At 50.3% G+C, this 25859-nt stretch overlaps 3 protein-coding genes across 4 annotated transcripts in view; 1 reads left to right on the forward strand and 2 right to left on the reverse strand.

Annotated features, from left to right (window-relative positions):
• The window catches only part of MEA1 (male-enhanced antigen 1), a 215945-nt gene that overhangs the window by 164459 nt on the left and 25627 nt on the right, over window positions 1-25859 (forward strand). The gene's annotated exons all lie outside the window — the stretch shown is intronic.
• On the reverse strand, window positions 859-10029 carry TTL (tubulin tyrosine ligase). 2 transcript variants are annotated; one of them, XM_057402930.1, is made up of 7 exons: window positions 9749-10029; window positions 6926-7004; window positions 5418-5650; window positions 3761-3896; window positions 3403-3627; window positions 2313-2456; window positions 859-1288 (listed from the first exon to the last, which is right to left on the reverse strand). In XM_057402930.1, exons 1-7 carry the CDS (start codon window positions 9903-9905, stop codon window positions 1171-1173), a joined length of 1092 nt encoding a protein of 363 aa, XP_057258913.1. In that variant the 5' UTR covers window positions 9906-10029; the 3' UTR covers window positions 859-1170. The 2 variants fall into 2 exon arrangements, with proteins under 2 accessions (XP_057258913.1, XP_057258902.1); XM_057402919.1 differs by having other exon boundaries at window positions 3403-3672.
• Window positions 11323-24980, reverse strand: SLC22A7 (solute carrier family 22 member 7). The gene is made up of 10 exons (XM_057402834.1): window positions 24476-24980; window positions 22845-22948; window positions 18572-18726; window positions 17014-17182; window positions 15843-15960; window positions 13381-13490; window positions 13075-13289; window positions 12480-12588; window positions 11787-11993; window positions 11323-11616 (listed from the first exon to the last, which is right to left on the reverse strand). Exons 1-10 carry the CDS (start codon window positions 24860-24862, stop codon window positions 11559-11561), a joined length of 1632 nt encoding a protein of 543 aa, XP_057258817.1. The 5' UTR covers window positions 24863-24980; the 3' UTR covers window positions 11323-11558.

The following is a 25859-nucleotide window of genomic DNA, read 5'->3' on the forward strand; positions in this document are numbered from 1 at the left end:
CCAAGGATTTAGTAGATGTTAGCTTTGAAATTCAGGGACCTCAAGGATTTTCACCTCCCCTTCCCCACCAAAACACATGGCTTCCCAGGTGTGTAGCAAACCTGTACACAGGGAACGCCCTTCCTGGTCTGCAAAACCTCACCCACCTTCCCCAGAGCTGGGACTGAGTTGTGGACTGCGTTCAAGGCAGAAAATGACAGCATTTTTGGGTTGAAAGATTTCAGATTTGAGGCTCAAATGCATGAAGGTGAAAGCTGAGAGAAGAGGCTGAGTCCACTGCAGTGTCTCAGAAGAAACTGAGGAGGTTGGGTTTCTGCTGTTTGAAACACTCTCAGCACAAAAGTGATGCTAGAAATCCTACAGCCTGTCAGTGAGCCCCGAGGGGGTGTCTCTACCTCTTTTAAACTGAATCCAACTGCACCAGACTGGGACGGACACTGATTCAAATCTCATTAGGAAATGGGATAGCTATAAATAAACAAAACTGCCTTCCTTGCTTGGGTTAATTCACCACCTGCAGTTCAGCACCCTTTTGCCAGCCGTTGCCTGGGTGTTCAGCCAACCAGCTTGAAACATGACTTAAGGAAACTGACTTCTTGGTGTTCCTGGTTTTAGGCATCCTGCGATGCAAAAGAGCTTGCTCCTTTCTACAAAATATATCAGGAACAAAGTAAAGGAGTCACCTATTTGGAGCTGAGCTAAGGCACTAATGATGCAGTAGGTGAGGAAAGAGGAAACACAGCGGGAGGAGGACAACTTCCCAGCCACGACGTCCTGGGAGATCATCGTTCTCTTCACTCAATTCCTTTAAAAAACCCAATGTTATCTCTATAGAAAAGAAGGAGCTAATACAGTATGATAGTATCCCTGTTGGGGTTTCATTTTAAGGTTATTTTGTTCTCCCAGAGATTTGTTTCAGGTATCAAAGTCACACAAGCTGTTTCTAAAGTAGATTTTGGTGAATGCAGGCAGAGTTATTTGGCCAGAGCTCTGGCTCATTGCAGCTCTTGTGTGGATGCCTGGATTTGTTGTTTTCCTCCATGATTTCCCAGAATATAGGTGGCCTGTCTTTATCACTTTTTGGCATGATACTGAGATAAGCCACTGCACTGTGCTGACCCGACGGGTGCAGTCTATCCCTGTGCACAGCAGAGGCAATTCCTGTTGTTATCACAGCTTGATAAAGATCGATGATGACTGGCTTGTCTTCTGCCCAGTGTCACTGAGGGGAAACACACTAGAGATGGCTACATCCACAATTCCTTGGCAGAGCTCTGCATACAGCTTCCTAAGAGATGAGAGAGAGACAGGATGAGATACGAAGGGGGGACAAACCAGCAACCCCCTGACTAATTTTTATGTAGACATGCAGTTTGCCATAGGGGCACAAAGCAAACAGGGCATTGCTGCAACCCAAATCCACCCAACAACAGCCAAATTCTGCCCGTACAGCAACACAAGGGTGTGCAAGGCAGTACTGCATCACAGTGCACATGGTGAAGGGGGCATCCTGAACTCAGAAAGCTCCCTAAGCCTTAGCTCTGAAAAAGCTGCTGAACAGGCAGGTCTGACCTGTATTTTTTGACTACTGTTGGTGATGTTCTAATCTAATCTACATCTAATCTAATCTGTATCTAATCTAATCAACTTCTAATGTAGTGATGTACAGTCTGTTCTGTTTTGCCAGGCTTGTGCATGATACAGTGCCCATTTAGCAAAGATTTTCAGTCTTCTGCAGTCATCTCCATCACATAATACACCACCTCCTGCTGTGCCTATGCAGAGATGTTCATGGGCACAGCTGTTTGGCTGCCCCAGCCTCCCTGCAGCTGCTGGAGGCTTTCATCCAATGTCTGCAGCATTCATAGTGTGCTCTGGGGTCCTGCTGCCTGCAAATCCATTCACTCACTCCCAGCTGCTGCCCTTAATGCTACTCATTTATCATCTGTTCACGTAAAGACCAGCCACCAGTGGCTCCACAAGGGAGACTGAAAAACTACTTGACCCCTGAAGCATTAATTCTGCAACAGAACCCAATAGCATCAATAAAGATGACCCAAGTTATATTCAAACCCTTATGTCCAAAACGTAAGGCTAGTTCTCCATCTCACATAGGAAAGAAGCTGCAAGATCCCAAACACAGGAGTAATGAACTTAAATCAAATGGCACTAACTAGTGTCTGGTGCCTAGGAAACTTCCCTGCCATTCACTTTCTTCCACCTTTGTCACTTGGAGCTGGGACACAGCCACGTTTTGGGTAAGGCACATGAACAGTGGCATCACAAGGGTATTACAGAAACTGAGTACTCACTGGGCACAGGCTGGGGCCCCATTGACTTCTATCAGCCAGACCTTCAGCTCCTCATCCACCATGAAGTCAAAACCAAAGAGCTGGAAGCTCTGGTAGTGAAGATGCTTTGTGCTGATTGCAGGCTCTATACACGTAAGGCAGCTTCTGTGAAGGGAAAAACAGAAAGTCAAGATTAATAGCCCTGCAGACGTGTCACACTGCAGTTTCTGAGGGCACACTTATAGCACAGTTAACTGGTCCCCTGTTGCTCTGGGCCTGCCCCAGATTACAAGCCATATCCAACACACATCATGGTAACCAGGTCCCTGACAAGTGACAACCTGCAACCATCAAAAAACATGTGGGACACCCCTGAGTTAACTCCCAAAGAGCTGGAGAGAAGCAGCCACACTCACTACTGAATCAGGGAAGCTGAAGAACATAATGTGCAATTAGAGCCTGGAGCAGAAGTCAGAGGTAGAAAGGGCTACACCAGGTCCCCAAGGAATTGCCACTGAGAGCTTGTTTGCCTCAGAGTTCCTCAAACATCATGTAAGTAACAGCAGTAGGGAACTCGAAAGTAAATTCCATCATGAAGGAGCACTGCGAAGACCTGGATTCTCTGCGGTGCCGTGATCTCTAAGATCTCCTTCCAGGCAGTTTCTGTGCCCAGGAGGTAGGTGGCTCTGTGTGGACTAAGGCAACCTACACCAATGCGATTTGCTGCTGCTTCCTAATAGTGGGGGAAGTAGTGAGATCCCCCAGACTTGAGTCTCGCTTCATTTCTCCTCTCACACCTTATTTTAACCTCAGCCTCTCCCAGACCTGTCTTTTGACCTACCCTCTTCCCTTACCAAGTGATCTCACTGCATCCTTCTCCAGCCACAACTAGCAAACTGCAGACACATTGACACATACCCTTGAGAGAGCAGCACCTATGGAAGTCCGTCTTCACTGAGCAGTGACACTGGGGTGTTTATGGCTTTATCTTACATTTACACAACTGAAACCCTTCCCTTGTCAGTCAGTCTGTCTGCTTCCCCAGCTGTGTCCATACACATTCCCTGTCACTGAAGGGTTATGCTCCCCTGTGCAACAGGCAGCTGGCTACCTTATTATGTTTTTGATTTGCAGTAAGATGCTATTCTCAAGCGTTGTGTTCAGGGCATCCATCAGATACTGGTTGAACTCTTCAAAGAACATTTCATTCCCTTCCTCATACCGCCCGTAGTTTTTGGAATACTCCTTCTGAATGCAGTGATTGGTCAAATGGCAGGTTTTGTCCTGGAAATTAGCACTGTTATATGGTTCGGAAGAGGTCCGCAGGACACCCTCTCTGTAGAGGTAGATATTATATTGATGATCCACAAGAACCCAGCTCCTGAGGGGCAAGAGAACAAGTCACAGTGGCTTAAAAAGAAAAAGAGCACGAAAATGGAAACCGGTGTTACAAGAGCAGAAAAGGTTACCTGATGTCAAACTTGCGATGCCCTGGCTCTAAAAGCAGAGGCTTTTCCAGGTATTTCTGAATCACATGCACTTGTCCCTGCTCATCGATGAAGTCCAGGAGCTCTGCAGCCTCTGAAGAAATCAGGATCCCTTCCCCTGGCACAGAAAGACAAAGGCAAAATCAGGCTGAGGATCCTTCTGCCTTTGCTGGAGCTTTTTCAGGGCTCATGTGGACCATGGCTCATTTGCCCACAAAGCCACGTGGCTGTTACCACAGTACAGGGATCTCTCTCCCCAGTAACCAGAGCTAAAGCAAATGGGAAACAAAGGTACCTGTGATGGCAAACTGACTTTATACCCCTGCCTGGCTTCTCTGGCTGCCAGAGAAGAGGCATGCACGCTTGCACAGCATCGCCCTGCTCACCAAATTCATTTCAGCTACTATTAAAATCATTGCTGAATTAGGAAAAGCACCATTTCAAAACGCTCATCCATACAGACAGTGTTTTCCCTGCTGTGGAGGATCTTCATTAACAAAGTTAGACGTGCTGTTCAAATACTGCCACGTTATGGCTGAAGCTGTCACTGTGTATTTCTTGCAGGAGCCCAGATCTGAAGCCACTGTTGCAGAGGAATGAAGAGAAAACGTATCCCTTCTGGGATCTGATAAAAAGATGGCACGGTGCCATATGAGGGCTAAACCAGCTCAGGTAAAATTATCTAACACTTGTCTGGCATTGGTACAACCACAGGCTGTGCACTGGGGGAAAGAGGGAAACACCACCTCTGTAAGTCTCTGCACTGGACAGACGGTGAATCAAGGGTGAGGTTAGCTTAACTGAGTACCCAGCGAGGCAGCAAAGCAGCTTACATGGGCCAGCTGACCCTTCTCCCAAAGAAAGGATCAAAACCTCTAGCCACAGTTGAAAAATTCCTCAATTTTTAAGTGACATCCTAAACCTCTAATTTTCCTTTCACTGATAGACAACCAAGCTTCCACTAGACCTGTCCCAGGTCAACAGCTGTGCCTGAGCTGGACCTGCCTTGGCAATTAATATTGACAAGCTTTCCTCTTCATTAGAAGTAATCCCCAGACATTTAAAACTTCCTCTAGAAGATTAACATGACTCATCTCTCCTCCTCCCTAACAAACATAAGCATATTCTGCTGTTGCTTCTCAGAAACACAGCCAAGAGAGCAGAGCAGTGAAGGATGCTAGCATGAGGCACAGTTTTATCATGCAGACTCCTTGCAGCAGGCTTAGCTACAGCACGGACATCTGGGATCCTTGCCCTTGAAGGCTGCTGTCCTGCCTGCTGCCTTCCTCCCCGTATCCCATTTTGCTCTCTGTTATCTCCTGCTCTATGTACTTCCCTTGCCTCCTGGTGCCTGCTGCCTTCTCCCTGCAGCAAACTTTCCTGTATTTTGAGACACAAACACAGAAAACGGGTGCTCCTTTCACTGCCATCCTAAGCATTGTGTGCATGTTACAACGCTTGTCAGGAGCCATGCCGCCAAGCAAAGAAGAGCACTGTGCCGGCTTGACTGGCATAAAGTTGGAAGGTGAAGCCTTTCATAAACATGCTAAATATCAGCTGGGCTTAGCCAAACCCTGGGACTCTACTGGTCAAGAGTAAGGAATAATGAGAAGGGGGCTCATTTTGTTGTGGAATGAACCTTTGGCACCAGCTGAGGACTTGGCGATCCAGACGTTGCCTTCATTGCCTTCCCGCCGCCTGTTGTAGGCTGCCAAGAAGACTTCCCGCTCATCCGTCCTTGTGTTGTTGATGAGGTGGCGAATTCCATTCTGGGCTGGAGCCACAGGGGTCTTCAAGTTTGTTGGGTAAATCACGTACGACTCGGGGAACCACGTGCAGGACTCCGATAGTTCAGGGCTTGTCTTGATTAGCCTGGGTGAACAGAGACAGGTTGTTAATCTCCAGAGAGTCCCCACCTGCATGGGCAACATTTAAGTAAAAACCATCATTAACTGGGCTCTTTTGCTTGGTGGTGAATAGCAGTGGCCAACGAAGGCCACTGGGAACCCACTGAAAGCAAGGTCCCAAGGTGTCTTGGATGTCTCTGGCACATCTCTCCTTCCAGTAAATTCCTGGTAGCAGAGCCCAGGCCCATTTTCTTTCAGAGTCAAGGCTGCTGCCCGCCTCTCTTAATGCTCACTCTGAGCTTGCTGAAGGCCAAAAGCAGAGCTCATGACTTGCTGATTCTCTCTGTGAGAGACTGACTGGCGGTCAGTGACATCCTGGTTGCCTTGAGGAATGCCATCTGTGGTCCCCTGGGTTCCTAAGTAGCTGTATGCATGGTTCACCCACAGTTAGAAAGGTCAGCTGAGCTCCAGGAGAGAAAAAGAGGTGTGCAAGAACTTTCAGCACTGCCTCTAGACCATGGGCCGGAGAAATCTAGCTGGGGAGCACTGCAAGTGCTTGTGTAAAGAACACTCTGCTAGCTCCTGACAAACACCATCACAATTGTTAAGTGATTGGGACCAGGTTCTTAACAGGGGAAAGAGAGACCTTGGATCAGCACACCCAGTCTGCAGGACTGCATCAGCAAGAGGCAGCACAAACACTAATGTGGAATCAAACGCTTGAAGGAGATCAAGAGCTCTGACATGAAGATGCCCTAATGGCTGCAGAGTTTGCAGACGGAAGAGCTTATCTACAATGAAAGCTCATCCACATTTCCCCAGGAGACCCTGGCATGGCTGGCCATGCAGAAATAACCCCCAGAGCTCTGCCTGGAGATGTTTTCAAGCATTTGTTTGACCAACAAATCTCATTAGCTGAAGGCATATTAGTGTCTCATCTCTGTATGAAACAGAATAAAAGGGGTAACTTTGAATTAAATGTCACAAGGAAAAACAGCAGATATGGGTTGTTTGGTTTTTTTTTTTAATCTCTCTTTTGATTTGGCTCTAATCTGATTCACTGCACTCTCTGGTTTCAAGCAGATGTAATTCAGTGGAAACAGCATTTCCCCTGAAGTTACAGAGAAGTCTTTATGCACTCAGATAGCTCCAGAGACCAGCACAGGAGCCTGAAGACAGCACGTGCTGGGACACTCCCAGGGCAGCTGTTCTGTGAAATACCTTCTCAAGAGCTTCAACGCTCAACCATGCTCAGAAGAATTTCTGCCCAACCCATGTAACGTTTCGGTGCATGTCTTACTTCACTAGAGACGCTTTGCGGCACAGCTTGTCTGCTCCCCTGTAGTAATTCACCAGCTGCACGAGACCGGGTTCGTGGCCTAAAAAGGGGAAACAAAGACATCAGACAAACTTCTCTATTAATAAAGGAAACACATGTGCTTGGTGGAAAGGACCTGCACAGGAGGGCAGAGAATGGAGGCTGTTTCCTTGCTCTGTGTCACAGAAACAGACTCTAAGCTGGTATTAGCTCCTGTGTTTCCTCTCTTTTAATTACATAAACCTGACACTTCAATATTCCAATGGAAAAGAATGATTTCCTAATTCATGCTAGGAACTGACAACATCACCCAAAGAATGTTCTCCTTTTCCTGGTGGCAGTTTTTATAAGCAAAGATTTCAGCTACTTTTAAATGCAGCAGGAGGATGCAGGGAAGCACACCACAATACAAAGAACACAGCTTAGGACAGGGCCTCATTTCTTTCTTTGTGGACAGCAGGATTCTCTGTAGCACACTGGGAAATGTTAAAGGATGTGTGTCTTACTTCACTCTGGCAGTCTGCAGAGGTAGACCCAGGTACTGCCCCAGGTATCACTCGCCTCCTGCACATCTATGTTCAGCTGCAGTGGCTGTGTGGGAGAGACTGCATGGTGATGCCCAGATTTATGTTACACTACAGACAGCTGCTGCCATCCTGTCCAGCTTCCAGCTGAGAGCAAGACATAGAATAAAGCTATAGAATGGTTTGGGTCAGAAAGGACCGTAAAGCTCATCCAGTTCCAATCCCTGCCACGGGCAGGGACACCTTCCACTAGACCATGTTGCTCCAAGCCCCTGTGTCCAATCTGGCCTCGAACACTGCCAGGGATGGGGCAGCCACAGCTTCTCTGGGCACCCTGTGCCAGGGCCTCAGCACCCTCACAGGGAAGAGCTTCTTCCTCATGTCTCACCTAATTTTACTCGCATGGTGCCCACTAGTACAACCCCAAGTAATGCGAATACCTACAGTCCTGTGAATTAATGTCTCCTTCCACTGAGCAAAGACTTTAGGAAAACCAAACCAACCCAGCTTTGATGCAACAGTTGCTCAGGGCGACAGCTTTAGGAAAACGTTACAGAGAAGATACAGCTTTTTGGAAGATGCACCAAAATAACCACATTATTTTTGGTTTGAATCTACTGATTTCAGGCAACCAGCTTCGGCTACAGAAGGATGGGTTAAAGAAGCCAGTGCCAAGGCACGACCCGCTGGCCACATTAGAGCCTGGTGACACTGCGTGTGAGCATCCTTACTGCTTTAAGCCTCCCCTGGTGCTTCCCTGCCTGCTGCAGACACCATGATGCTGGGAGGTGACCAGATGGCATTGCCATGTGATGTGGACTTGTCACTCACAAACACATGAGGAGACAAGGGAAAAGGTGCTGGAGCTGGTGACTTGCAGTCTGAAAGAACAGTCGGTGCTGGGTCTGAACTGCAAGAAAAGGGCTGCAAAAGCCATCCTGTCCTGGAGCTGCTGGGGCAAGGGAGCTCCTCCTGCTCTGATGTTTCTGCAGCCAGAAGCAGTGCTGCAAACTCACCCCAGAAAGGAAGAAACCAGGTCCAAGAGCAGGGAGGGAGACCAGGAGGGTCCTGCCAGCCAATGGATGCAGACATGGGGGACTGTGGGAGGGAAACAGCTGGGGTCTGCAGTGTTCTCATCTCAAACCTGCTCCAACAGGCCTGGTGACAGGAGCCAGAACAGCAATTGGCACCACGCACGGAGACCTGCCAGCCGTGGGCAATGACAGTGCATCTCTGGTCCTTACAGTGCTGCCAGCGCCTGGCTCAGCTCTCCTCACTTGCAGGCAGTGCATGGCACACTCCCTGCCTACTCCTGGGCTCTTCCTCATCCGTGGGGCAGAGGACCAGGTGGCTGTGCCCTGGACAGGCAGTGTGTATGGCAGGCAGGGGACAACCTTGCAGAGGGAAGCTCCCAGGACCTTGCATGTTGACAGTGTGACCCAGGGACTCAGGAAGGAGGGGGAAAGGTGGGGAGGGAGGCTGGCCTGGGCCTACACCCACAGAGAACCTCTGGAATAACCCTCATCCTGCTTCAAGCCGGCACTATACATGCTGTCATCCCCTGCAGAGGCACACCCCCACCAGCTTCAGCTCCAGTGCAAAGGTTTGATCGTGCTTGGCTCAGACCCGTTCCCTCACCAGTCCCAAACAATAGCAACACCCCCAGAACATGTAAGCTCAGCACTGCAACGCCCCTGCCCTGCACCAGGCACCACCGCCTTCCCCACAGCCCCGTGCTGGGTGACCAGAGCCCCTGCGACTGGGGGGAAAGCCCCTGCAGGGGTGTCCCCAAGCGTGTTGCTGCAGTACAAAGCAGGCAGGGCAGGAGGTGGGGGCTGCACCCATGGGTGCTGGGGCCCCGAGGGTCTGTGGCATACAAGAGGGGGGTCTCCAGGGGCCCTCTGCCCCCCGCACCCCCAAGATGGGCTGTGTGTTCTGGCGGGGGAGGCACTGGTGAAACCACCCTCCGAGAGCTTGCGAGGGGGGGATCCTCTAAGCCCCGATGCAGCCGATGCCCGGGACCCGGCCCTGCGGAGAGCCCTGCCCGGGAAGCGGCTGCACCGAGACCCTCCCGGCTCCTGCTCTTTGTTCTGAGCGACGCACCCGGGGGCTTGCACCGGGTGCCCGTGACAGGGAGCCCGGCACACGGTGCCAGCGGGGAGACAGACCGGGGACACCCCCTCCCAACCCTGGCACGCCCTGCCCGGGGCGGACGGCGGACCCCACCGAGCGGGACGGGCACGGCCGGGCTGCAGCGGGGGTGCGCGGGGCACGGCCTTACCCAGCCTGCCGAAGGGGAGCCGGTTCCTCTCGCCCAGCATCAGGTTGAAGCGCGGGTTGTCCCTCCGCAGGCGCCGCCACTGCCCGCTGGCCAGCAGCAGCCGGCTCACCTCGGCGTACACGCTGCTGCCCTCGTCCCGCACCACGAACGTGTACATGGCGCCGGGACTCCCCTCCCTACCCGCGGCGGCCCCGGGCGCGCCCCAGCCCCATGGGGCCCCGCCGCTGCCCAGGCAGGGCCCGGCGCCGCCCGGCCCCCCTCAGCATGGCCCGGCCCGCCGCGGCGGGAGGGGAGGGGGGGGTGACCCGGAAGTGGAGCGAAACGCCCCCTGACGTTACCGGGCACCGCCCGTCCGCAGGCCGAGGCTCCCCGGTGTGCTCCGGTACCGCCCGTCCGCGTCCGGCACCGTGCGGGGAGATCACCCCCGGGCCTGCCGGCGCCCAGGCTCCGGTGCAGCGCGCACCGCCCGTGCTGCTGCGGAACCTGCGGCACAGGCACCGGCCGTGTCCTGCGCTGCGTCACCGGCAGCGTGAGCAGGGCTCCCGATAAGGGACAGGGCAAGGGGGAATGGCTTTAACCTGACAGAGGGGAGACTGAGATGAGACATTAGGAAGAAATTCTTCCCTGTGAGGGTGCTGAGGTCCTGGCACAGGGTGCCCAGAGAAGCTGTGGCTGCCCCATCCCTGGCAGTGTTCAAGGCCAGGTTGGACACAGGGGCTTGGAGCAACCTGGTCTAGTGGAAGGTGTCCCTGCCCGTGGCAGGGGTTGGAACTGGATGAGCTTTAAGGTCCTTTCCAACCCAAACCAGTCTGGGAGTCTATTGAAGCCAGCAGCTTGTCTGTATTAGGAGGTGCTTGTTGACCTGGGATGGGTCTGCACCCGCTTCCAGATTCATCCTTGGTTTGTGTTACCCCTGTGCTTTAAACCCCTCACAGCCCAGAGAATCACAGTGCCCCTGGGACTTAAATGCTGAGGCCATTCCCTCTTCCCAATTTAGGGAAAGTGCTGTTTGTCAGGCTTCCAGATCTGTAGATAAGTTGATGGCTCATGTCATTGTTTGGAGAAGGAAGGGCAAAATGCAAAGGCATTACATAAATTTAAGATCAATGTTTAGACCAGTAAGCAGAATGAAGTTCAATAATGGATTAGTAAATATGCCATGCGAAGGTTCTTTTAGCAGTGTGGTATGTTTTGTTTTGTTGGGTTTGGTTTTTTTTAGCTAAAGGGTGCTTACACACACTACATTTAAGCAGTCTGCAAAATCTTGTTTTCATCTTTGTGTATTTGGGACAAATACTTGAAGTTTTCCCGTTCTCAGTGAGATTCCTGCGTGTGTTTTTTGCAGGTGTTGAGCCTCAGAGTGAGAAATGCCCAGTTTCCAAACTCAAGAGACACTTGTCTCTACAGCTGATGGTTTATCCACCACCCAGTCAGATGTATAGGAGATGACTTGGGTTTGTACAATTCACACTATTGTTTCTTGCTGCACTGTGTTCCTTGTGGTGTGTAAATCAGTGGATGGTAGTTTCTAGAATGGATCTGAAAGGTGCTGCTTGTCCAACAAGGGCAAAGACTGGAAGAGCTTAGCACTTTATTTCCGCACCGTTTTAGACCTCTGCCTTCTTGCTCCTGGTCACGCTGCAGAGTGGGTTAGCTCCCTCTAGCTGCTTTCCTGATCCACCTCCTTCCTCCAGTGTTCTCAGCCCCTTTTCCCTGCAGGGAGAGACTAGGTGCACAGTAAAGGTTCTTTCATTGACAGGTCAGAGCACAGCTTGGCTTTGCAGTCCTATACAGTGGCTGGCCCATGGGGTCACTTCAGCAGAGGCGGCATGCTCTCGGGAGCACTGATCTGCGGTGGCCCTTTCACTCTGGAAGAAAAGAAGGCAGGTTTGGGCAGATGGAGAGACGAACAGGAAGGCTGACAGCCCCCATCTCCACTGCGCTGCCACCTGCACATGCGGAGTTACGGGTGGCAGAGAGAGGGTCCCCTGCCTGTCTCAGCAGGCTCCGTGTGCAGGGCAGGATGGAGCTGACTCACTGTGTCTTCTCGACGTCCTCAATGCCCTCAGGCAGGCACACGTTGAGGGTCTCCGGGAGCAGGAAGGCCACCGAGCCGCAGCACACGGCGACACCGCAGTAGGTCACCTCGGGCAGAGACCTCCACACCTCATCCAGCAGAAACACAAGTGGGGCCAAAGCCCCACCGAGGCGTGCCACGAAGGAGGTGTACCCCATCCCGTTCTGCCTGGAAAGGGAGGGCACCGAGGAGGTGCAGAATGCCACAAGGAACAGATGGTGACTTCTTTCATAGCAAGACTTGGGAGAAAGTGCAGACCCTCTGCTCCTTCCCAATATTTTTCTATAAGTGCTGAGGCTTTTTCCCCTTCCCTGGTTTTCCCTCTGCCAGTTTTTTTTTCTGGGTTGTTTTGTTGTTTTGTTTTCTATATTTGTATCCTCATACAACGATAATTGCCCCCAGCACTGAGGGACATGGAGCTGGTGGAGTGAGTCCAGAGGATGCCACTGGGTTGGAACTGGATCCAGCCCAAGCCATTCTATGATTCTCCTCCTAGGATGAGTGAGTATGTGTAATCCCTAGAACCTGCTACTTCTAGAGGCAAGGCATCATACTTGCATTCTTGCCAACAGCACATCCTGGTGCTGATGGCGAAGATCTGAAGGTGGCATCCCATCTATGTGCTTGTGCACTCAGGCAGGTAGCATCTCTTACCTCAGTATGGTGGGGTAGAGCTCAGAGGTGTACAAGAAGACGGTAGTGAATGCAGACTCTGAGAAACCTTTGCCCATAATGGCTACTACAGAGCGCAAGGCAGTGAAGGCTAGAAGGAAAGAGAAGACATTTAAGACAATGGTGCAATAACAGCCTCTAGGAAGAAGTTTCCTTTGGCCTCAGATACAAGAAGGAAGAAGGTTCAGTGCTCCTACGGAAAAAAACAGGGAGCTTCATAGGTCTGGAGCTGCTGTCTCCAAAGTCTGGATCAGTAAGTTTGGTAAGTATTAGCCCAAGTGGGAGCTTGAACCGACGAAAGGATAGATTCTGACATTTCCCATTTTACAATGTCTATAATAAAGACAGGCGCTTCACCTTGCTATCACTGTGCCCTTCACTAGCCACTTCACAGGGACTCGAGACCATCTTGCCACTAGATGTTAGGGCTAGCCCGCAGTAGCAACCTTGTCCCACAGGTGGCCTTGAGGTGGAGGCCAAGTCTATACAGAGTTGCCTGTGACCCGAGTTCTATGGTTCTCTAGGGCAGCACAGGACGGATCCCTCCCCTTTAGCAAGAACTGGACGGAGGTCTCACGCTTGGGAATGATGATGTTGGCTCCTATGCACAGTCCGGTCAGGATGAGCGACCACGCCTGGCTCTGCCGCCGTCCGATGCGATTCACCAGCACATACATGATCATCTTGGCTGGAATCTCGATGACGCCAAAGACAAACTGGGAGAGGTACATGTTGAGCCCAAAGCCTGTAAGGTTCATGCTCATGCCATAATAAGAGAAGGCAACACCAAACCTGTAGGGAGAGAGTGTAGAGATGGGGGTTAGGGAAATCCAGCTGGAGAACTGCAGAACGTCCCTCCACCATGTGAAGTGATGCTGCTTACCACACAGCCCCTGAACACAGGGAGATCTTCCGCAGGACTGGTGTCCTGAACAAGCTGATGTAGGAGTAACTCCCTCCTGGCTTCTTGTCTGTTGCCATCTTTCTGAGGGCCTGGGGCAGGTGGGAAGAAGAAGATAGCTCAGCTGCTGTACTTTTAGGAAACCCTACACAGGCTGGGGCCTTTGCCTTTCCCATCCCCACCTTGGATTTCCCATAGGTTTCCACTGCAGAACAGTTCTCTGGGCATATATTGTCCGGTGTGGCATGTTAGCCAGATTTCTTGACATGTGGAAGGACAACTGAGAGAGCCAGAACGGTGAGAACCACAAGAAGCTTAAAATGCACATAATTCAGTGATGGCTGGGGAGGGAGAAGGGTGAGGGAATCTGCAGGCCTAGAGCATCACCTACAGTTAAGATGATGCTGAAGAGGTCCAGGGGCTGGAGACTTGTGGAAATGTCTAATAAAAGAGAAATCCCAGCCCAAAGAGCTCTCTGGTTAAAAGAATTGTGCTAAATGAAAGCAAGTGTTAGGAAGAGGATAGCTGTAAGACACAGCCTGTTTCTCTAGGAAAGAGCTAGGATTTTATTTCTGATTGCATACTATTCCTTGCAGTTCCTGGATGAGTGATAAAGCTTTTCCTATTGAAAAAACCATCACGCTGGGAAATTCCTTAATCAGTTCTATAAGACAACGCCATTAAACCTAAGAGTATGTCAGTAACGTGCTGTGCAACTACCCCGAGATCATACATCTTTCACAATCAAAGTGAGCTAAGGAGAATCAGTTATTCCCCTTATAAGTAATCAAAACACACTGGTGCCTGGTCAAATCAATAAAGCAAACTTGAGTCAGACAAGTCATGTTTGGATATGAACAAGAAAAACCAAGTGTGTTCTTATAAACCTCAAGGTGTCCTAACTGCAAGCCTTTCCTGATTGTGGTCCAGTGGCCACAGTGTGGTGGGGAAGTCCCAGCTATATTTCCTAACCCTGCAATAGGATGAGGGTGCGCCAATGTGCTCTGAAATACAGAGTCTTCAGCCAAGGCTGAATGGAAAAGGATATAACATTTTATTGTTACATATTTAGTCAGAGTTACTGGCTTGATTAAAGGCAAGGCAGAGCCACACTCGGCTCCTGTCTGCCACACTCATCATTCCCCACATGATTAAACACCAGTTTTGTGTTGTAAATCAAAAGGGCAAATTGCTTCTTCAATAGATATTAAGAAACTGCTTTTAATAAATGACATGCTGGCCAGGGTAAGGAAGTGGTGTGGATGCAGGAGCAGTGGGTGAACACAGAGATGCAGCAGGACCATGCACAGGGCTCACATGCTGGTGCCTAGGGTTTCCTAGCTTCGTCTTTTAGTGAGAGGAAAACCAGTGGACATGAAAGAAGAGATCAATGTTTAATGAGCCACAAACTTGTGTGCCCACTGGATTTCACAGCTGAGCTTTGTTGCTCTTGGGAAGGTCAAGATAAATCATGTGGACCAAATTAGTCCACGTGATTAGAGGTGTTGGACACACAGCCATCCACGCCTGGCTGTGGAGGTTTGGTGTGATCACAGACTGTGCTCTGGTCTTTCTCCAAAGGGAGAGACCAGCTTCTGCCTGGCATTTGAGTCCTGCCTAGAACTGGGCCATCACATCCAACTGGAGCCAACAGTGTCCTTAGAAAAGCACCATGGACCAAGGTGTCACCATTTGTGAGTCTAACTGCAAAACACATGTTTTTAAGACAGAACTCAGCACAAGATGAAGATTTCCAGATCAGTCTTGTACCTTGACCCTGGTAAAAGGTATGAGGAGTTGAAGGTAGGTGGCCAGTTTTTAGGGTTCTTGCCCTTTATTTAGCACCTAGCTGAGCAGCTTTGCTACATCCTTTGCATCCCTGCACTATGGCTGACAGGTTCACACGTACACTGAAGGCAGCCTAAAGTGGACTAGCTTTTGCATTTCTGGGTAACACCACATGCATCTGAAGTGCAATGTGAAACTATGCCAACTACATGCTATCAATGTGTGTTTGCTTTCTGCTAGCATTGTACTTGGCAAACACTAAAGCAACCAAGAAGGCAAACACCGAGCTGCACAAACTGCTCATGCATCTGCATACTCTGTTCTGGGAGAGATGCCTCTGCCTTATTTTATCAGGCTATGCTCCTGTCTTGCTGTGTATTTAGTCCATCATCCAGTGCATTGAGGCTTCTTGTCATGGCAATAATGACTGAAAAGACACCTCACTGAATGAAGGGGATTGCTGGCCTTATGGGAGCAGAACTGCTGCTTTATTTTAGGAGTGGATGTAGCTGCTTTCTAGAGTGAAACAGCACACTGGGGACCACAGTGCCCACAGATGACACTGCAGGCTGAGCATTGCTCCAGGTATCAAATGGATGTAAAACAGAGAGAAGATGGGGGAGGAAGAACGTGTGTCTGGATCTCCAGTTTCTCACCTGTGGTGAGACAGTGAAGTCCTTCCTCCCGTTCATTCTTGCACATCTGAGCAGATTCCTGTGAGCTTGTTTCACTTGGCCATTGGCTATGAGCCACCGGGCAGACTCCGGGACCCACCTGGTGCGAGAGGACAGGGCTCCTGTTGGTGCTCCGTGTTTTCCACCCCTGGCCAAAGACAGGGGGTCTTCTCTATGAGCCTTCCACCTCAGCTACAAATAGCAGCTGCGATGCAGTAACGGGACACCCCTGTCACACGTGCATGCTGTTCTACCCTTAAATGAGTACAGGCTGCTGTAAATGCTGAAATTGTAGGATATAAAAATACTACTCTGTAGAAAAGGCTTTAGTGAGCTCTACATTTACTTTGTTCATTGCTAAAATCATTTGGGTCTCGCCATTATCAAAGCCTTCTGCACAAGGCTGTCAACTGGGGTCTAAATCCTTGAAGCTGTGGCCCCCCGTGAAGCATCCATGTTAGTCACTGAGCAACAGGGGATGCTGTTCTGCTGCAGAGCTGTTCTTGTGGGAATACCTGCTTATTATTTTGACAGGGGACTTTTGTCCAGCCAGGAAATGGAACCGCTTTGGATCATTGAATAAACCAATGCAATAAACCTTATGTTAGTCACAGTGTCAGTGGATCGACCCTCTATTCTGTCTGTATTACTACATGAAAAAATAAAAAGAGGAGGAAAATCAGTTTCTTTGATTAAATGAACCATGTCCCATTTTAAGGCATAAGAGATGTAAAGTATTGCTTAAATAATGCTACAAGAGGGAAGTAGCTCACAGAAAGCAGATGTAGTATTTGACCCATTGGGATGGCTCCACAGCTGAGAAAAGCCATGGGAAGTGCATGTGGCCCAGCCTGCAGATGTCATAGGCTGATATGGAAGAACTGGTACCAAAGGTATCCTCCCGGATGAGGTGGGGACAGAGGGTGGATAAATGATCTGTCTTGAGTCTACCAGGGATTAAACCCAGGGATCTGACCTGGTCCTGACTGCATTTATTGGGCTCTCTTTTCTTGCTCTAAGCCATGACTGACAGTGCTTACAGCACCAAATCCTGCTCCTTTGCGCCGCAACCTGTCCCCAAATGCCTTCGTCCTGCCTCCTCCTTGTCCCCAAAGCCCGCTCCCATCCCCACCAGCCATCTGGCTGCACTCACCACAGGCAGACAATGCTCAGAAGACAAGGTCCTGTGACAGCTACTAGTAGCCAGTGCCATTCCCGCACCAAGTACGCTACCATGGCCAGCAGCATGTTCCCAATGCTCCAGAAGATGCTAGTCAGGATCCCGGAGAAAGTGCGGTGCTGAATGTCCACCCACTCCATCCCTGCAAGAGGGAGGCAGCGTTCAGCTGGGACACACAGGGCTCCTCCAGGAAGGGGTCTGCAGGGCTTTAAACAAGGGCAAAGCGAGGTGACATCCCTGGTGTTCTCCTCCAGGAAAGCTCCACTGGTTGGCTGACATTTGGCACATTAAAAACGTTCATCCACAACGCTTAACCTCTGGCAAAGCTGTGAGCAGCTGAAAGAAAGCCTTCGAAGAACAAATACTGGACACACAGTAAGAAACAGTGTGAAAAACACATTCGGTGATTTTAAATCCCATTCAATAGCATTTAAATGGTTGTCTTTATCAAATACCCCTTTCCCCTACCCACAGTGCACGCTTTCCCATTTCTCTGCCCACTCGTTAATCCAGATTAAAGAAATGTATGAAGATGGATTCATGTGGAATCCATCCAGAGTAGATACCAATGCACATGTGAAGCCATAACAGATAGTGGTCTTCTTCTTGTGTGTGTGAAATAAAAGCCACTTTCCCCCCAAAGATCTTGACATCGTGCTGCAGCCTCTAACAACCAGAAATGTCCCTCCCAAGCTCCGCTTTGTCTTGCAGGCATCAACCTTTATAACAATAATAACCACAGCAACCTTTGGGGTCAGGTCTCCTGTGAGCTGGTCCAGTACTGGAGCCATTTTGGCTTGATTTTTGGCTATAGCTGCAAAAAGGCTGGGTATTTTTTTGCTGTACCTGTAACTTGCTCTTGGATACAATGAGTCTTGCCTAGGGCATCCCAACTCTGTCTACAGAATCACCCAGTGCTATGTCGGGTACCCCGGAGTTTGGAACTTGGTTTTATGGCATAAATACCTCAATTCCTCAGCCTCAGGTTTGCCGAGCTCCGCATGGTTTTGGTTTTTTGGGTGGTTCTTTCCCCATATTCTTACTAAAAATCCGGATTGGGAACTCGGGAAAGCTGTGAGCAAACTCAGGACTGGGGAGGTGGGAATACCCTGCGGATGACACACCATCCTCCTTCCTGCTGCTGCAGACATCATCGTGCTGATGGATTGTCTTAACAACGTGTTTGAGGGGTGAGAACTCGGTGTCAGAGGAAAGGGGCAGATACTTTGATTTATGTCTGTTATTGTGCTACTCATGATCCTGAACAGGAATGATGCTGCGTGGATTGCAAGTGTTAACGTTGCAACGGAAGTACTCATAAGTGGGTGTTATATTTAGAGAAGACTGTTCAACCATTAATTAGAGGAACAGGGCATTGTAATTCCTGGATCCTCCCAGGAGGGATGTCCTTTTGGCTGTCTGTGGTGCTATTGCATACACACAATGAGTTTCAGGCTCCTGTACTAGCTCTACTCTGCCTATTAGACAAGTACCCCTGTGCATCGGTGTCCACAGACCCCACTGTACTTACCCAGAGGCAACACAATAAGGGAGACGCCGCTCAGGGCCACGCCGGTGAGGGTCCGTGTGATGGCCAGCATGCTGTAGGACACGGAGGCCGCGCTCAGCATCCCAAACATGACCGAGCACACGAGTGACAGCTGGAGCATGGCTTTGCGGCCGAACCTGCCACGAGCACAAGGTGGGTTACAGCAGTGAAAACCTGCCCCAGGAGCAGGGGTTGGCATGGGGCAAGCAGGGACTTGGGAAGGGAATGGAAAACATTGCCTGCTCTGCAAAGGGGCTCTGGATGTAGCCAGTGCCACTGCGGTGTGACACCATCCAGAGGGCCAGCCTGCCCCCAGAGCTCTCCAATGGGAAGAGAAGCACTGATCAAAACAGTATATCACCCTCCTCTCTTCATCACCATCATCAAAACCAGGGATGTCAGCTTGAAACCACACAGAACCATCAACAGGGTCGGAAAAGACCTTTAAGATCATTTTGTCTTACCTACCCCAGCACTGCCAAGGCCACCACTAACCCATGTCACTGAGGGCCTCGTCTACACGGTTTGTGAACACTTCCAGGGACGGTGATTCCAGCACTGCCCTGGGCAGCCTGTTCCAATGCCTGACTGCCCTTTGGGGAAGGAATTGTTCCCAATATCCAGCCTAAACCTCCCCTGGTGCAGCTTGAGGCCGTTTCCTCTTGTCCCATCCCTTGTTCCTTGGGAGCAGAGCCCACCCCCCTCCTGGCTCCATCCTCCTTTCAGGCAGTTGTAGAGAGCGATAAGGTCCCCCCGAGCCTTCTCTTCTCCACACTAACCACCCCCAGCTCCCTCAGCCATTCCCCATCACATCTACTGCGGGTGCACTCGATTCGTGTCATCAATGAAGGTATTCAGCATGACTGGCCATCATGCTGGTGACACACTCTGATATCTCCAATGGCTGTCCCTGTGCCTGGCTCAGCAATTCCTTCTCCTGTGGCTCACTCAGGACCAGCCACTGCCACTGCTCTCAAGGAGGAGAGAGAGAACCATGACACTTCCCCCTCAGCTTTGGAAGGGAAATCAAAGATCCCAAAGGAAGATTGAAGGGATCCAGATGTCAGCCCACATGCGCAAATAGCCCTGATGTCCTGAGGGGTCTGTGAGGAAGTCATTCCCCACGGGGTTTGGAAGCTGTAGCATCTCTTACTCCTGGTGCAAAGCCTTGTGTAGAGAGTGTGGAGGAACACAGAAAATCAAATACACACAGATCCATATGTACACACACAGATAAATGTGTGTGTATGTAATGGAGCACCAGGCATCAACCTTCTGACGAGCATCAGCCCTGCATGTGAACAAAGCTGAGGTTCAAACTGGAGTAGCACGTCAACCCTGTCAGCAGGTAGTGTTCAGTCTATAGGGTCTGAAATCCCAGTCCAGTTCTGGCATTAGGGCTCTCTCCGTGGCCACCTGAGAAGGATGATGGCAAGAACAGTTGCTCCAGGGGAAAAGGTGATGTGCTGGGATATAGTGCCACGGTAACATTCCTAAAGGTGACCACAAATGACTCCCTGCAGCAGGTAGCTAATGAATCTACCCGGATACACCCCAGAGCTGGCTCCTGTTTCCAGTAGGGACCTGCCTAAGAAAGAAGATGCTTGTATTCAATGGAGACTTTTCTGGACAATACAGTAAGAAGGATATAAACCCACGAGGTTCCCTGCAGGGTGCTATTTATGGACCCATTACTGGGCTCCCTCAGCTAAAGCACACCACCAGCCGGGCAGAGCAGAGGCAGGATTGAACCTCAGGCTCCCTGTTGCGCTAGGAATAACGCTGTTAAAATTGTCTTCAAAGGGAGAGGTGGGAAAGCACAACCTCTGAAAGATTAAATGCAGAAAATACAACAGGAGCAAACTGCAAACACAGAAAAGGAATGAAAAAGCTGTTTTCAGTAATATCCCAGTCTGGAAGGCAGCCAAAGCATCATACAGCTGGTTCTGTGCAAGGACAAGGTACAAACAGAGCAGGCAATAACAGAAACAACATATATATATATATATTTGCATATATACGTTCACAGTTTAGGTCGTTGGAGGATTTACCAGGGTGAAATTTGCCAAGAGACGTTCTCATATCCAAACGTCTGCGTTGGCTTCGAAGGAACCAAACCTGAACTGGAGCAAAATCCCAGGAGCAGATGGTTTTCAGTGTGGAGCACTGGAGATGACATCCCTGCATTACTGTCAGAACAAGTAAGTGTGTCCTCATCTCTATTAGAGAAAAGGGAGGTTGCTAAGGGGGGGGTCCCCTTATGGGGCCTTAGGGGAGCTGTGTGCCCAGTGCCAGGGAGCTGGCGTGGGCAGTGCAGTCAGCTCTGCTCCAGGCTTGTTATAGGCCATGTGAGCAGACCAAAGGGTCCTTTTAGGGTCCTGCTCAAGCCATAACTTGGTCTTTGTTAGTTTCTCCAAGCTTTCTCCATTTGGAACTGGATGATCTCAATGTCCATTCCAACCCTGACTGACCATTCTATGATTTCTTTCGTATCTTTTTGAGGTGAGGAAGGAGAGTGAAGGGACATACACACTGTATTCAAGATGGGTCACTGTGCATTTACATGTTACTGCATAGTGATATTCTCTTTCATTTTATATTCCTTTCCTAATAATTCTTACTTTTCCATTTACTTCCCCAGCAGCTACTCATTGCTGGGTAACGGGTTAAAACTTAAACAGGGGAAGTTTAGATTGGATATAAGGAGGAAGTTCTTTACTGTAAGGGTGGTGAGGCACTGGAATGGGTTGCCCAGGGAGGTTGTGAATGCTCCATCCCTGGTGGTGTTCAAGGCCAGGTTGGACAGAGCCTTGGGTGCCATGGTTTAGTGGGAGGTGTCCCTGCCCATGGCAGGGGGGTTGGAGCTGGATGATCTTAAGGTCCTTTCCAACCCTAACTATTCTATGGTTCTATGCTTGCCTCAAGCTGTCTGTCATAACCCAAAGTCTTGCTCCTGAGCAGCCGTTGCCAGCTCAGAGGACTCCATTTTAAGTGAGAAGTTAGAACTGTTTCTCTGTTTTAGATTAATCCATGTGAAGCTTTGTCTTCTGCTGCTCCCACCCAGTCACAGCGCTCTTTGAGCTCCTCCTGCAGCTCTCTCAACAGACTCAGATCTCATCTCTACCAGCTGGTCACTCAGCATCACCTCCTCCCTCGCTTGCTCCTTTTCCAGGTAATGAGGCCCTTAGGGACACGGGTTAGTGGTGGACTTGGGGTAAAGGTTGGATCTCGAAGCTCTTTTCCAACCTATTTGGTTGTATGATTCTATGCTAACTTATGAATGTGCTGAAGAGCACCCAAGCCTGAGCACAGGTCTCCCTCCATTGTCACACGTGAACACTTCCATCTCCGCTCTCCTTCCTGGCTTTTAATCACTTATTTAATCACACAGAGACCTTTGTTCTTACCCTAGGACAGCTCAGCTTCTTTAGGAGCCTTTGGGACGGAAACTCCCTGCAGCCCATGTAGATGGGATCTTCTCTGTTCACATGCTCTGTTTACAGCACGTTCAGATCAATCCAATTTGTTTGCAAGGCAGGAGTCTTCTGCAACCCCCCTACTGATTCCTCTTTTCTGCCTTACTTTGTCCCTTTCCTTTTCCTGGTCCTGAATTAATTCCCCACAGCTGTGCTATCGACCTGCTGTAGACACAAAGCCAGGACACGCAGCCTGAAGATCAGCCAGGTCCTTGTAGAAGTATATCAGCGTACCCACATGCAAAGATACGGATGTAAACCCCCCATGTTTAGCACCGAGTCTCCAGGTGCTTCATACTATGGGGCTGCTTCCCCTTTGCTGGGCAGTGATTCTGTAGCCTGATGCACACTAACGCTTGCTTGCTCCCAGAGGAAGGAAATTGGGAAGCAGTTTCCTGCAGAGGAAACTCAGGCATTGAATAATGAATAGCCTGTAGTACAGAGCACATCCTGACTGTGTGCCTGCACTACGCACTCTCCGGTAGGTTTCCTGCTCCTGCTGTATTTGATTTCTTAACTGGTGCCCTTCCTAGGTTACTGGTTTTAAGGTTCGTATTATCACATGCTCACATGTAGCCAGAGAGAGCTCTGGTTTTCCTCATTGCCTCCATTGGGGAATGCCTCCCTGCTTACCAGAGCCTCCTTCACCCCGCTTCTCTAGTTCCAGCCCCCTGCCACGGGCAGGGACACCTTCCACCAGACCAGGTTGCTCCGAGCCCCGTCCAACCTGGCCTTTGTGAAACTGAAGCTCTGGAGGAACAGCCTGGAAGGTATCAAACCTGTCTGAAAGGTATCCGAATATCACGGCGCCTATCGTCACGCCGATGAAGAAGAAGGTTGCGGTCGCCTGGTTCAGTCCACGCTGCTCACACACGAGGTCCCACTGAAACACAAGGCCAGAGCGACACTTAGTTCAGTCTCTGTTGCCTGTTCACATCCCTTCCCTCTGGTGGTCAGCCGTCGTGCCTTGCGATTTATGTCACCCAAATCTGATTGAGGGGTAGAGCCCCGCACTAAACTGCACAAAGGACGGTGCCAGAGTCCTGATGCACGTAAAGCTGCATCTGACAGGACTCAGACACGGTGTCAGCCTCTCCATCAACACTTGTTGGGCAGCAGGAAGCTCTCCTGGGTACCACTCGTCGTGGAGCTCCTGCAATAGCTGCTCTCCTCCTCCCCTGGTGCATGTCTCACCCAGCTCCCTCCATCATGCTTTGGGGGCTGCCCTGGTGAGATGGGTGTTTGCAGTGAGCTGCAAGATGAGCTTCAGCCTGCGGTTAGAGAATGTCCTGTTGATACCCAGTTACTGTTGCCCTGACCGGTTTCATTTGCAGTTGTGCATGCAGGGAGGAGGGGGGGGCAGAGAGGGACTCAGACCAGATACTTGCTGTTGATGCCAGCTTACTGATTGCTCACTAAGAGGCTGCTCTACACGTTCTTCCTCATTAACTTAATGAGCATCACTCTGCTTTCTTGGGGGTGTGAATGTCGCTAATCATTACTGAACGCTGCGGCCAAGCTGCAGAATGAGACTTCTCTGTGTGCAGACTTGGCAAAACTGGATTTAATCATCAACCCAGCCCCAGGGTTGGGTCTGCCGAGGCCAGACCTTGAGCAACCTTTCTTGCTGGGGACCCCAGAGGAAGCCCTGTCCCCTTGCTCGTGCACTGTGGGTGCAGCATCACGAGGCTCCGTGCTCAGGATCTGTGTTGCAGGGAACCTCCTCTTCCTTTCCCACCGAGGGTGCTCTGCTCCTTTCTCCCTGAAGCAGTGCAGAAGTGAGGTATGGACCCGGTGCATCCTCACCCCTACGCTGCCAAAAGCAGGGGTAGTGGTGGTGGGGAGGTTAAGACTCGGCCCTGCTCTCACTGGGACACCCGGCACTGCTGTTTCTATGTCCCTTCTGTCTGACCAATTCATCCCCTTCCCCAAGACCTGCTGTGATTTGGGCCACTTCTCAAGGAATGTAAAGCATTAACACCCAGAGGTATCACTGTCAGCCCTAGCACAGGGCTTCAGAAGGGGGGTGGTTAATGTTTGATGGGCAGGGACCTTGGGCAGGCTCAAGGTTATGGCCAGTCAGCATAGAATCATGGCATCATATAGGTTGGAAAAGACCTTTAAGATCATTGAATCCAGCGGTATTTATGTACCCATGTAACATTTAACTCCATGTGCTCCATCTCAGTGGGAGCCCCTTGGGGAGCATCTAAGCAAGATGATAATAACAATGATAATAATGATAATGTTGGATTCTAAGCGCTTCAGAGCTTCCCCATCCAAGTAATTTCCACTGGTTAAAACGCAAAGCTTCCCCTTCGATTCTGTGCACCCAGCGATCACCTCTCCATCTGCTCCTGCAAGCACTGAGCTAACATCATTATCAGCTAGACCCCAGGCCTGGAGTTACCTGTGTGGCGATGGTAGAGGTGAACTGCGAGTGGTCATAGACCCATCCGTGCTGGCAGTGCTGGATGATGGAGCTGTTCTCGGGCTGCAGAGAGGAGTTGAGCAGCAGCTGAAACTGGGGCTGTGAGAACATCTCGCAGGAGCTGAAGGTGCCGTCGGGATCCCGGGGGATGCTGATGAGCAGAACTTCCTCCGTGGTGAGGTTCTCGAACGCCTCTTGGGCTGGAATTGCACAGTGGTGAGGGGGGGTGGCAGCGAGAAAGTTGTGCAGCAGGAAGTGCATGGGAAGGTTGATTCTTGGGAGGCAGAGGATAAACAGAACCCAAATCTGGAATCTGCCGAAGCCGCCGATTTCCAGGAAGAGATCCTCAAATTTCATCTCTTCCATGGAGGTTTCTCATTCAGCTACGTGCCAAGGAGCAGCAACATGAGCTTGGAAAGCGGTCTCTGTCCTTGGAGCTCAACTTCCCATGGTTTTCATACAGTCTCTTCACTGGACTTTGAGACCTTGCTGAAAGGTTGTCAAAAGTCACAGTGAAACTCTCCATTTGGGGTAGAGCCAAAGGAATGATCCTGTGTGCACACAACATCCGCTTCAAGTGTACCCAGCACCAAGTGCCTGCTCTTTATAGAGTCATCTCCTTCTGTTGGGGTATCTGAGAGTGAGATCCACGTTAAGAAAGGAAGATGAAAGCAGGGAAGATGCATCTGAGAGGACGAAAGAGAGGTCATCAATGGTGTGTAACACACAGCTGTACATCACAGCTGTACATCACAGCTGTACATCACAGAGCTGTACATCACAGAGCTGTACATCACACAGCTGTGCATCACTGCTGTACATCACACAGCTGTGCATCACACAGCTGTACATCACTGCTGTACATCACACTGCTGTACATCACACTGCTGTACATCACTGCTGTGCATCACACAGCTGTACATCACTGGTGTACATCACACAGCTGTACATCACTGCTGTACATCACACTGCTGTACATCACACTGCTGTACATCACTGCTGTGCATCACACAGCTGTACATCACTGGTGTACATCACACAGCTGTACATCACACTGCTGTACATCACTACTGTGCATGACACAGCTGTACGTCACTGGTGTACATCACACAGCTGTACATCACTGGTGTACATCACACAGCTGTACGTCACTGGTGTACATCACACAGCTGTACATCACTGGTGTACATCACACAGCTGTGCAGCACAGAGCTGTACATCACAGCTGTACATCACTGCTGTACATCACACAGCTGTACTTCACACAGCACAGGCTGTCAAGGGCACAAAGCACGCTGAGCAAGGCAACACCATGGGCTCACACTTGGCAGGAAGAGGACACCCTGCTGTGACCTGAGTTGAT

This window comes from Pezoporus wallicus, unplaced genomic scaffold (assembly GCF_028554395.1).
Source record: "Pezoporus wallicus isolate ANWC-B61680 ecotype Strahan unplaced genomic scaffold, APGP_CSIRO_Pwel_v1 contig_7553, whole genome shotgun sequence".
NCBI classification, from domain to species: Eukaryota; Metazoa; Chordata; class Aves; order Psittaciformes; family Psittacidae; genus Pezoporus; species Pezoporus wallicus.

Coding starts and splice junctions, on each gene's coding strand:
- TTL (XM_057402919.1), bottom strand. CDS start 9,905: ATGTACACGTTCGTGGTGCGGGACGAGGGCAGCAGCGTGTACGCCGAG. Junction 5,651..6,925: donor CGCAAAGCGTCTCTAGTGAA/GTAAGACATGCA, acceptor CTGTTCACCCAG/GCTAATCAAGACAAGCCCTG. Junction 3,897..5,417: donor GTCCTCAGCTGGTGCCAAAG/GTTCATTCCACA, acceptor TTTCTGTGCCAG/GGGAAGGGATCCTGATTTCT.
- SLC22A7 (XM_057402834.1), bottom strand. CDS start 24,862: ATGGAAGAGATGAAATTTGAGGATCTCTTCCTGGAAATCGGCGGCTTC. Junction 15,961..17,013: donor CTGAGCATTGTCTGCCTGTG/GTGAGTGCAGCC, acceptor CTCTCGCACCAG/GTGGGTCCCGGAGTCTGCCC. Junction 13,290..13,380: donor CTGTGTTCAGGGGCTGTGTG/GTAAGCAGCATC, acceptor CTCTCCCTACAG/GTTTGGTGTTGCCTTCTCTT.